The 13,053-nt window shown below is 37.2% G+C and overlaps 1 protein-coding gene and 2 long non-coding RNA genes across 6 annotated transcripts in view; 2 read left to right on the top strand and 1 right to left on the bottom strand.

The window, feature by feature from the left end:
- Window positions 1-13,053, bottom strand: part of LOC125384895 — a 58,535-nt gene that overhangs the window by 29,897 nt on the left and 15,585 nt on the right. The gene's annotated exons all lie outside the window — the stretch shown is intronic.
- Window positions 170-8,686, top strand: LOC125384869. Of its 3 annotated transcripts, XM_048404950.1 has the most exons (4): window positions 4,950-5,106; window positions 5,195-5,549; window positions 6,831-6,997; window positions 7,878-8,686. In XM_048404950.1, the coding sequence occupies exons 2-4, from the start codon at window positions 5,489-5,491 to the stop codon at window positions 8,145-8,147; spliced, it is 498 nt and encodes a 165-aa protein (XP_048260907.1). In that variant the 5' UTR covers window positions 4,950-5,106; window positions 5,195-5,488; the 3' UTR covers window positions 8,148-8,686. The 3 variants fall into 3 exon arrangements, 2 of the variants coding, with proteins under 2 accessions (XP_048260908.1, XP_048260907.1); XM_048404951.1 differs by lacking the exons at window positions 4,950-5,106; window positions 5,195-5,549 and adding an exon at window positions 170-304; XR_007223695.1 differs by lacking the exon at window positions 7,878-8,686 and adding an exon at window positions 2,001-2,805 and having other exon boundaries at window positions 4,933-5,549; window positions 6,831-7,771.
- On the top strand, window positions 9,158-11,483 carry LOC125384893. Its single transcript, XR_007223741.1, has 2 exons — window positions 9,158-10,742; window positions 11,009-11,483. It is a non-coding gene; the product is annotated as an uncharacterized LOC125384893 (long non-coding RNA).

Raw genomic sequence — 13,053 nt, forward strand, 5'->3', positions numbered from 1 at the left:
AACTGTAACATTTATTTTAGTAACGAAATTGACAGGAGATTTGGCATAGATAATACAGGAAAAGTATTTTAAGTTTTCCATATACGAGGGAGAAAAAGTTTAATTATTTATATCGTAAAGTGGCGTCAGGGAAAACCGGTGTCTTATTTCATGAATCTGAGTCTTCTATCGAGTAAACGTTCCTCTCTAATAAAATCTATAACGTGTTAGAACGATACAACAATTTTAGTTATTCCGTAGAGTATCACGACAACAGTCTTAGACCATTTGCATGATGATCAGGATCGCATGGTCAAGCAGAGAAGTAAGTGTCACTGTGTAAAAGAAAAATAGTATCGGTGCATGACGTAGGGATGATGTACGGTGGTAAAGCGAAAGCTGAAGGACATTCGAATAAAAAGAAATAATAAAAAGAAAATAGTTATCGGTTATACAATGTGAACAAAATTACGTACGTGTTTAGAGCAACGACGTTGCCTACTACAGTTGTACGGTAACGAGCCTTTAGAATTTAAAGCCTGGATATTACTCTCGTCGATTATATGCTCGTCGATGGACATTTTTCTAATAGTTTACAGTAAAAATATTCCTACGTTCAATAGATTGAATTTCAAGTTGAAAAATAATATTAGAAAAGACTGAAAACTTCACGATTCCTAGGATTACGTGTAACATTGCGTCTGCGGAGCTAGAAAATTGATCCACGGATTGGTCTCAAAGGAAAGTTATTTATAAGTCAAAGAGTATCGTATTGCATCGTTCTTTCTTTATTCGAAGCACTCGGGAACGTTCGCTGTAAACATTTCTATTGTATCGCGATCAACGAAGAATGATTCGTTTCGTAACTATAATCTTTTCTTTTCTTTTCATCCATAATGGACAAGACGAAACAAAGCGAAAGGAAAGTTGTACGTTCTCAATTACTCCTATACGGAACAAAGATCAGAAGTTATAAGTTATAGTGATAAGGGGCGACTTAATTGAAAATTACCAAGACACTTGACATCACGCGTTGCTCGAGAGCGAAGTTACGCGGATGTTTATATCGTCTGGGAGTCCCAGAGCAGCAGTTAAGGGTTAATATCGAGAGCGCAGCGATGGTAAACGTTATAATAATACAAAGTTCCGATATTCTCTAACTCTAACCATTCTACAAATTTCATCTTTAAACGGTATCGTGATCTGGTCCTGGTTTAACCAATTGGCTGTTTTCCACGAGTATACTCGTCACGAAGAGATGGCAGTATTTTACGTTACGACGAGCCCCGTCAGTACTAAATTGAAAAATAAAAATAAAAGTCGTTTCGTAACAACTTAATTCTATATTATAACAGCCACCCGTACTCCGTGTTCGACGAGTATACTCGCCATCGCTTACTGTTCGCGACACACTTTTAGGTACACGCTTTTCAAAGAGGTCGCAACGGCTAACTGCTAAACTTTTTTATTCTGACATTGAAATTTAACAAGAATAAATCAATATCAGCGGCAATTTCAGTTCTATCCTTGGCACGTAAATACAATATAATTTACCTTTAACGAAAATGAACGCAATTATTCGTAATTATTCGCGATACTATTTACTTATATATTTTCCTATGTTGTCTTACGTATCTGTTATTTGTAATAGATGAGATCGAACGAGAAATATTAGAGGATCAGCAGCAGGGTTAATTTATCAGTGTAAAAATATGCGCAAACTTCCACGATCCAGTTATAACACGCGATATAATTCGCTATTTGCTTAGCTCGCTTCGCCAACTGCCAGCCTCGCTATCTTTGTCCATGAGGATCTATTAAGATTATCATTTTAATTACACGTTGGTCGATCGCGCGCGAAACTCGCGCCAGTTACAGCGTTAACTTCCTTTGTAGTATTCATGGTGAAATCGCCAATTCATTTCCACCGTCTAACGAGAAAGACGAAACGGACGTATTCTCGGCGAACGCTTCCCTTTCGCGTCTCTCCCGTTCTTCGAATCGCTCTGCTTCAACGCAGTAGAACCAGCCAGCTCTCTCGTTCGACAGCTGACAAATTGCCTGCGTAACTTGTTTGCCGCGACCGCGAGAACTATGTTTTAAGTCGAATGATCGTCAGATGTTACGAACAATTGGAAATTATCTTCATTTCCCATATCGCTGGCCGATGCTCACGATCTGTTCAGTTTGGAAAACATGGAATAGCTCGCTGGACGATTAGTTTGAATTTTACGGAATCGCGTTTGAGGTGGAATATGCCGAGATCGTAGAATCGTTGACGTTCGACTGCTCCCACGAATACTCTGGTGTCTGTACGTTTTATCAGTCGAACCTAACATTTCTCAGTGACGGATAAGTTTCTTTTTAAAAAATCTACACATTCTTTTCTCTGTTCGATAGAATAGAATTCCGATAAATAAGAATTTGGTATGAAACTAACAACGTTCCAGTCGTACAGAAAGAAAATACAATTTAATTAAAAACGTGGGAGGTGGTGTAAGAATCGGCGATAGAATTCATCAAGAGTACGTGACGTTGGAAAAGCTATAGGAAAAGCTACAGATGTTAGAAAATGGAAACGTGATATTGAGAATTATGTAAAGCACGTGGATTGCTCGAATGATGGGGTAACTGTGGGGAAACCTTAAATACACTGATGTAATGGGATGGTTTCGTTGTGATAAAGACGATAATAACGACGATTTTGTACAAATGGAAACAGCCAGCTAAAACGATAATGGAGAGGCACTTTCCCATGCCGAAGCACCCATGCCACTCGAAAAAGGGGCTTCGATCGTATAAAATTCACCGCGCAAAAGCTCCCAGGTACAGAGAAAATGTAATTTTACGCAGTTATTTCTACCGAAAGAATCATGTGACGTGGTGCTTAAAAAGATATGGAATGTATAAATATTCAAAAAATCAATTTTATAAAATTAAATCTATCGATCCATTAATAGGATTAAAAGAAAGGAATACATCCGAAATGTACACAAAATTGAAGGAAAGGAAGATTTGTATAAAAATTATAATAATACGATGCAGCAATTTCACGATACCATTTAATTAAAGTGGGTGTATATTTTTCTGAGAGCATCCTCTGTATATCAGAAATATATTACGAAATAGAAATATGTTATTACTGGTTTTCCGATGAGAATCCGAAGTGTATCAAAAATTTAATCGGCGTAGATATTTATCGACGCAACAGTTGCAATTTCACAGATACAAATATCTTGCGAGTTCTTTCATCGTCGTAATTTGTATCTCCTTTATATACATCGTCTGTCTCAATATTATTTCTAATATTCTAATTAGACTGTAGATTTTGATGCAAATTCATATTTTTGAGAATATAATTGAAAAGAAAAAAAAAAGAGAAGTAAAGAGTATTTTGTATATTTTATATTTTCCTTCGTATCACGTGCATTTTGTACAATTTTATTGAAATTGGATTACAAGAGCCAAGCAAATCGAACATCAAACGGACTACGCGTCGTGTGTTACTTTATAGGAAAATCACGACAATGTCTGTAACATTCGTAGTATTTTACGATCCTATCTACGATAGCAATTAAAAGTTCATCAAACAGATGATTACATCACGTACAAGCCATTTGAAAGTCAAATTGTTCCATTTTCCGAAAATTTATTCTTTCTAACTCTTTAAGAGTATTACATCGTGGCTTATTAACATACTAAATAATAATTGACTGTTCGAATAGTTTGATGATTTTTGGAAAGTACGTGTCCCTGATAAATATAACTTCTATGCGCACTTCCAAATCCGTTTGAAATTTCACCGATACGATCAAGTTAAGCGTGTCTCGCTACAGTGCTGCAATGATCATTTCGAAATGCTTCGTATATCATATACGCAAAAAGTTTCCAGCAACGTTGAAACAGCTTCGCGAGCCACGTGTAATTTATTTATAAAAGATTTTTGCAACTGTCGAGACATCTTGGTATCTGTTAATAATCGTTGAGATATCATTGCAATCAAGTAATTGCACTGTATCATACGCGATAACGAAGTTACTCGATTATTCGAATGGTATGTACTGGGATTAGTTTCGATGGATGTTTGAATGATGACGGAAAATTTGGCCAGCATAAGCATTGATCCCTTCCATATCGATCGCGTTTATCGATATTTGATAAAGAGGTCGTTTGCAAATTACATTTACCGTCTACTGTTGCTCACGAAATTATTCCAACTCTGATACGTGCTTCTTTATAAATATATCGCGTGTGTACGTGTATGTTACATATTATATTACATATCGCATATTACATATTATATTGCATTTTAAGTAACAAGATATTTAGTGCGAGTGTATATTTTGCAGAAATTCCAAACGTGATTAAACAGTCAATTATCCATCACATCGATGCATCTCAATGTTCAATGGGACGGTATTTAGCGTCTATAACATGTTGAAGATCTTTATGGTGTATCTCGTGGAGGAAATTAATTTCACGAAATTAATTAAACAGTCAATTATCTGTTGTACCGATACATCTTGATATTCAATGGAATAATTTTTGATATTTATTGTACGCTCGAAATACCTATCTATATTATGTACTATTTCCCCCCCCCCCCCCAAATATTCACCACAACTATTTTCTCTCTTTTACATTTGCACTTTCAGGATGATTTCAAATTCTACCAATGTGATCGGGATAGTCGTGTTTCGTTACAAAACGAACAAAATCCCGAAGTCTCGTGTAACGGGCTATAGGAGGCGTTGGTGCGTTCTTTAAAACAGAATAACTTTTCAAAAATTGAGTCAAACAATTTGTTTCTTTCCTTTTTTCTTTTTTTTTTTTTACGAGTTAGACTCATTGGAAAGATTAACAATAGGTTACGTGTAAAGAAATGTTGAAAGAAGTACAATTAGTCGGAATAGCGAAGAAGGAAGTAAAGGTAGCTTTTTACAACTTTTCTAGCTGGACCTGTAACGAAGATTTAAATAACGCATTTCGAAGATTTCCTCTAACTCGTCGAGCAAAATTCAAATGGTTCGGTCCACAGTTGCAGACGAGTTATTTCGTTCGAATGAACGTACGAAACGAAAGATATTTTTACGGCGAGTGTCGGACTATTTTAGCTTTCGAGGCATTGTAAGTTGAATTTTAGTTGCGGTGTCGACAAATCATTGATTCAGTGACAGTGAATTTTCTTTTTTCTGGGTGTGATGCGAATGCGCAGAAACTTTGACGTCAAACGTTCCCGCTGAACGAACAGGACCTTCCGGCTGCCATTGATATTGATTTTCCATGGGCTTCAAGGTTTCTGGAGCAGCTGTACCCATCCAGCGCAGACTCTGGCTATTCTCAATATGGCTGTCTATTGTACCCAAATCCGCTCGTTTTGCGTTGCAACGCGCTCGCCGCCATACACCAGCATGCGATCAATGCGCCAAGGACATCAGCCGATCGCAATTTAAACAGCCGAATTTATTTTCGAATGTGACGCGCTAGACGTTATCAACATGGCCGATACATGTACCCTGTCACGTACTTCCTGATCGTCGCGTCTATCTCCATGGTCGTAAGCATCAATGGTAAGCCTCGCATTTCACTCGCTTTGTCGGGCTGCTTAAATCTTCGCCTCTTTAATTCGACGCGTTTCTCGCACGTTTCGCCACGAATCATATTACATTTTTCTGAAATTAAAAATTCGCCGATACGCGTTGTCCATCTTCGGTATTTACGAGAGAAGAAAGCGATTCTTGCGCCTTATTCGTCACGCCGATTTTCACGTCGATACGATCGGAATACCAAAGTTGATCGACTCGACAATGTATTGACCAGTTAGCCGTTGCGACTAATGCGACTAAAATGCGTTAGAAAGGACAGAACAACTACTTTGTTCACGCTGTATTATACTTTTTTCATAATAATTATTTATATCTCTTCATTTGTTCGTTTTACCTGGTCCTGGCTTCCAAATGGTCGAAACGTCTTCAAATTTACGAATATATTTTAGTTTTCGCTGAAATTGCACTTTAAACAGCAAAAACTGCTTTTTACGCGTGACGAGTATACTCGTCAAGAGTAGGTAACTGGTTAAGACGGAAGATAATTTGCCAGGATAGACAATGGCGGTATTTCGTCTTTGAGAATTTTTAATTTGAGGAATTTTTCTTTCAACAAAGAGCGTTTCTGTAATGGAAAATGGAAGTTTCTGTTTCTTCCCATTTTTCTCTTTCTTTCTCGAGGTTCCTTTCAGTTACATGACCCTATTTGTTTTACGAGCAAGTTGCGTTTTAGGAGCGTGTTTCGTTGAGGGAGTTTTCACTAGATGTCTGAAGGAACGATGTTTCGTCTATTTATAGCGAAGATCTTCCTCTACATATAAACTGCATATAGAGGAAAGTGCACCTGTTGAAGCCATCACTCGTAGGTGTTAGCCACTTGTGTTACGAATCGTGTAAACAACGATCATCGTACACGGTGCATTTAATTCACTTTTCTTCCGTGATAAGCTTCCTAGCAATCTTGTCAACGAACGCGACGAAATTTCATCTTACGCATATCGCCGATGTGTCTGTAAATGTCAAGACTAATATCTATTTATTTTTACAAAAATGTACAAAAATCTGACGTTAATGAAAGCACGACACATTTGTTTGAAAAATGAAAGAAAGGAAGAAGTAGAAGGAAGTAATTTCTAAGAAATAAAAGAGAGAAAGATGCGAAGCTACTTATAAAGTAGACAACGATTTGCCCAACGTCTTACGTCCGATTCCTACGTCGATTTTAATAATCTTTAGAAATCTAGGATAAATCACGATTTCTATTAATTAATACGTATTTGTCGGTTGATTGAGTCCGATGATCAGGCCAACTGTTAACTACGGAACATCGAACTCACGCAGCGTCGGAACGAGCAAACGATTTATGGTGTCATCAGTGTGATACAATGGAAGATGGAGAGAGATGCGCCAATCTGACCGGAAACTTCACCACTTTCGGGCACAAGTGCACTGGTGATAAAAGGACCTGTATGGTAATGACAAATGATAACAGCGATTCGAACGCTTGTTGATTATACACAGGTCACGCACGTGTTTCAGCAGATGTTTGATATTTTGCTTTGATCGCGTGCTTTTAAAGCAAACAGAATATAGCAAACAGCTAGCTAAAAGCGATATTAGTTATCGTCAACACGAGAGCGAGAGAAGGCTGTTCAAGATAGAGACACAGTTTCATTTCGTTCATAACGCGATTAGTGTTTGGAAATGTTCAATATAGTCGATCAATTCAGTTTCATAATAATTACGTACTTTATTGAAATTGAATCCGCTTTATAGGAACATATGTACATGGTGTACACATTTGAGGGAATATGCAAATGCAATTTTTTATTTGTTCTTCTTATTTATTGGTAATCAACAATGATATTGGATATGATATAATTGTACAGTTTGCACATACACGGCAAAAATATTACGAAATCCGTAATCGATATTAGCCGACCGAATTAACAATGAACGAACCGTATTCTCTGGAAATGATGCGAGATATTCTGGAAAATTGATATTCCCTCGACTAAAAATATGTTACGTTCACACTCACTCGTGTTCGTTACAAGTTCCAATGTGAAATGTCATACAGAGTGAAACAAGGAATTGTTGCAAATATTAATTTAATTTTAGTATCAAGAATCATTCTACGTACATGTAGAATTCTTTCTCATCTTTTCTTTTCAGTCTTCTTTTTTCTCTTTTCGCTCGATACTATCAAGTTCGTGGTTTAATGCTGCCCAAAATGAGCTCGTACTCGGACAAAATTAAAAGAAATACTATATTTTAGCGTACGAGTGTCTCTTGCGATCCGAAGTTTAAAATCTGCAAATATTCCTTTCACGTTTGCTTCTTTCTCTTCAGGTAAAGCGATTTTCTTACACTACCAGCACCGGAGATTCAATGTCTAGTCCACAAACTTGGTCGGTGGAGAGAAAGTGTACTAACAAATGCGACTCCGGATGTATAGTGGTCGGTGAACGAACAAAACTCTCCGCTTGCACCACTTGCTGCGAGAAATCGTTTTGCAATATCGGTACCGGTGCTGCGAACGATCTGACGATAAGAGGGATCGATCTGTTTCTAGCTTTAGTATTACAAATTAAATTAACAATTATCATGTATCCGTCCTGACATTGCAGACGAAGTAACACACGATCGTGAATCATTTTAGTCGCCGATGAGAATAATTGGTTCCATTAACGCGTTTATACGTACATTGTAACATACACTGTAATATTACACAACAACACGATACATAAGATTTGTCGCATTACCAATGAAAATGCTGTTTTCATTTTATAAATGTGTACATGGAGTTTCATTCCTTATGTGTTTCATAATAATATTACGATGAATATTGATTAATAAGTCAATAAAATTACGACGATATCGATAATGCGAAGCTCAGAAATAAGAAAATAATAATGATGTTCTCGTTCTAATGATGTCGATAAATCAAAGAACAATTGATAATATAAAAAGGGGATGTTCTTAAAAATACGATGCTCATAATTATAATAATTACAAATACAATCAAATCTACGAGAATGAGATTTAAAACACTGCTAAGTTATTACTCGATCGTTCAACGAACCAATGTAATTTAAATTGTAAATTTTAGAAAAATTGTTATAGCAATACACTACCAATAAATTGTATAAAGTAACAAACTTTCCTAAAAAAAAAACTCATTAAAACTCTATAAATAATATAATAATAAATACTTTTTATCGATTTCCATTTTCCCATTATCCTCTACTTAATTCCCAAGGATGTCAATGAGAAACATATTAGGTTGTTCCAAAAGTCTCTGTCTGTTTTATAAGAAAATAATAGATGCACAACATTTTTTCTTTTATATTATTTTATTGAATTTTGTATGATCCGTTTTCTACTAATAGAACAAAATGGATCATAATGTAAAACAAAAAATGATGTGCATCTGTCACTTCCTTATAAAAGGAAAGAAATTTTTGGGAAAACCGAATAGAATGGGAATTTTCTCGTGGACACATAACATTAGAAAATTGTACACAACTTTTATTTAAATTCCTTCGTACGATCTCTGTACAATATTCTTTTATTAATTATACCTTAATTTTCTTTTTATTTTACTTTAATTTTTAAGTATCCTCCGATTGGTTTCCAATTATTTTGATTATTTTGCAGGAAGCGAACAATTTTAACGATCGGCATATTTTTCGATACTCGTGAACAAGAGTGTACAACCTGGACGTTTATACACACCCACATTTCTCTCAAACGCACAAACATCCGCATTCCGTTTATAATACTAAAATTTCGCTGGAAACAGGGAAACGCGAGATCAGGTATCTACTAAATCGCTTAAACTATATAGTTTATACCAGCGCGTTTACAGCTGTAACCAATTAACGTAATAACACTGCCTAAATGAAAGCATTCAGTTTATACTCGTGCATTCTGTTCTTTCAACAGCATCCTGGAAATCTGCGTGCTATCATTTTCGTAGAAATCGAGAGAGCTTAGGTTGAATGTAGATCCGACATCGTCAAACGGAAAATTACAAAGTTCTTGAATTCCTGGAAGGTTCTAACGGGATATAGGGTTTTGTTCCAATGGAGAACGCATATTCGTTTCTAGGAATCGGTGTTAATTAAATTTCCACATCCGTGAACAAAGGGATATGATTTATCGTGCGATAGCATATAATGAAAACTAAGGCAAAGAATGGAATTTTTTGTTTTTCGTAGAAAACGTGAGACGACATCGCCTTGTTAAGAGGAAATAAAACCATTCCAGGAAAGAATAACGATCGTCGTTAAGCGTAATGTAATTTCTTTCTGAAGAGTCAGTACTAATCTATCGCCCACGCGTAATGCCTCGATGCTAAGCATCTCTCATTTTGCATCTCGTTCGTTGCCATTCATCTCGTCGTGTAAAAGGCAAATAAAATGGAAAGAAATATTTTTTATTCCAAGAAGCAATTATTCAAACAACAATTTATCAACGGATAAGAAAATCAGAAATGTCCCTTTTAATATTTTTCAAATTAATATTAAAACCATCTTTCTCTTCTTTTTTACACTCTTACTTATCTGAAATTCTTTATCTCCTAATTTCGATAAACCATTTTACAAAACGTAGGCTATTGTCCGTTTTACGTTTAACTGTTATGAAATTTTGCAGTCCATTTACGCATAATCTTGCGAGTAAAGTACATTTTGCCAAAAGTAATCGAGCGTCTGTCTACTTTTGAACAATACTGTACCCAACAGCTACTTACAGTGGCTACAAAAAGTATTTCTGTATTATTTCTACTATTCTGTTTATCCCAGCGTGCTAATCAATTATATTAATTGAAACATATTAATTGTCCTCTGTCTGCAAAAGCCTTACCGACATTTACACGCTGGATCGTTTAGGATCATGCAATATCTGTTTACGTTCTCGTGCTTTAAAAAGTGTGCTCAAAAATTCTTGAATACTCTTGCAAGTTGTTAGAATATCTTCCAATAATTTTCATATCGATACATGTGAATCTCTTTAAGCGAAGCGGAATCTAAGCAAAAATACGAAGAAAGTGGAAAATCGCTTAAAGTCACTGGTCGAAAACCATCCACTATGCAGATGGACAGATAAATTTCGCGTCACTTGATAGTACTATCGTATGACTACGAACTATTGACACTAGTTGAAAGTGAAATGTAACGGCTGATGAAAAAAAATTGAAAAAGATAGAGATACGTAAGTATTAGCATTAGGTTGGCATAAAAGTTTCTTTCGTTTTGTGAGGAAATAATAAATGTACATTTTTTGTATCATATTATTGTATTGAATTATGTATGATCTATTTTGTAGTAATAGAATCCACTTTATTTTATTCGTACAGAATTCATTAATAATAACATTATATTTCCTTATAAAACTAAAGAAACTTTTGGAACAACCTAACGCATATAAATACCTTTTCACAGCCACTGTATAAGATTATAAAAGATACTGATATAGAGGATATTGTTAGCTGTAGCTGCACAGCCACCACGCACTCAGCATCGCAAATATCGAAAGCCCTGAAGAAAATTTGAAGAAGAAATGCTGTAATTTTATAAAACTGAATTCTAATCGACGAGACGAGTAAACGTGTGACAGATATCGTAGAATAGAAAAAAAAGTGTGTAATAGGCAAAAAAAGAAATGTTTAATATAAATTTTACTTAGAATTCATACACGTAAGTAGATATGACTTTTCTGCCAATCACTCACTGTGCATTATCTGACATAATTTATCTCTCGTACTTATTCTTTCATCCAGGCAAAGGAAGCTGTCGGAACAAATTTAATTCCCGTTCATTAGATTCGTCGCCTTACTGAATACGATATTCTCGAGTTCGCGGTTCAAGGGAAAGCGAAGAATTCTGGTGGGGTCGAGAGTGTCACGTAAAATAAAAAACAGGGGGCTCGAACGAAAAGAAAAAATTAAGGTAACAAAAAAAAACAAGAGAATTTATTTCTTGTATTCTGAATTTACACTGACTGCGATTTTGTTCTGAGCTCCAGCCGTGACTTTCCAAGACTGAAGCTCTTACAATTTGACTTTCGGTAACATCTGTTTCTTCTTTGTTTGTCATCCCTCAATATCCCCACTACCCTGTAGGCGTACGTGACCGTTGTCACTCTTCTAGGACATTCGGTGGAAGGACCGTTAGGATACAGATGACTCATTAGGCACTTCGGCGATATACATTGTCGCCAAGGTCGCCACATCTCTATCTCCATCATCGGTCCATCGGATTTGAAGTATGCCGGTCGTGACAAGAGCAACGTTCAAGATGAAATCCTCGGCCCTTGTTAAATCGTCTCGGTCGGGGTCGAACAATGCGTTCGCCAGCATCCTCGTTTCTCGGTGATTGCACATAAAGCTGCCATTATTAGAACTTCAGTGGGCGGTAAGCGCTGGTGCTTTTTCCAGTCTCGCGTTCGCGCTTACTCTTACGCACAATTCGCCGCTGCACTCGCGTGCGTTTCCAGCCGCGTTCATCCGTCCATGTGGCTGCCAGTCGTAGCACGAAGCTCGTTCGTCGCGTTTACTCCCCTTTTTTCATCGAAAAATTTTATCCGGAATATCACGTTCGACTCGACGACCGATTAATTATCGTATTTTACTTTCACCGATGGTGCATCATTTTCATGGGAAACGTTTAAATTTCCACGTGGTGCCACGTGGTGGAAAAATTGGCCACCGGTTGCTGCACGACGCTCCTTCGTCGCGTTTATTCCACCTCTTCGGCGAAACGTTCCATCCGGAACGTCGCGATCGACACGAGATCGAAATTAATTATATTCTACTTTCCCCGATGGTGGATCGTTGTTGCGCGAAAGAAAATTAAATTCCTACGGCACGTGGTGAATAAATTGGCCACCAGTTGCTGCACGACGCTCCTTCGTCGCGTCTACTCCACTTTTTCCTCGAAACCTTCTGTCCGGGGGTATCGCGATCGACCCGAGATCCGATCGATCGTCTTATCCTTCCGTCCTTTTCGCGAAAGTCGTTCGAATTTCTGTGACGCGCGCGTGGAAAATACTGGCGCGAATCTTCGAGTTAGTGAGAATCTTTGGCTCGAATTTGATGATTCGTTCGCGTGGGAATGGGACGGCGAGGCGTGCGATTGTCGCGATCGCTCTTATCGCTCGCTCCACTTACGTTCCGCTTCGTTCTACCGACTACTAGTTTGCTGCATTCCCGGTTACTTTACTGGTGGTGAATCGTTAATCGACGCGAGTTACCGCCGACGAGTTTGTTACGATACGCAAGTACAGTGGAAAAAGGAGTTTAGCGAAACAGTTTCGTAAAGCTAAACGATTGGACGAATCGAAAGGAATTGGAAGTCGTTCTAAGAATTCTGTTCGAAGACAGCTTTGAGAAGGCGAACGGCGATTAAAAAAAGAAGAAATTGAAAGACGTCGAAGGAAATCGAGAAACGTTCGAATTCAACGAGGCAGTTTCGTACGCCTAGAGACGATGATCGAAGAAAATTGAGAAAGATTCGTCTGTATT

Source organism: Bombus terrestris, chromosome 4 (assembly GCF_910591885.1).
Source record: "Bombus terrestris chromosome 4, iyBomTerr1.2, whole genome shotgun sequence".
NCBI classification, from domain to species: Eukaryota; Metazoa; Arthropoda; class Insecta; order Hymenoptera; family Apidae; genus Bombus; species Bombus terrestris.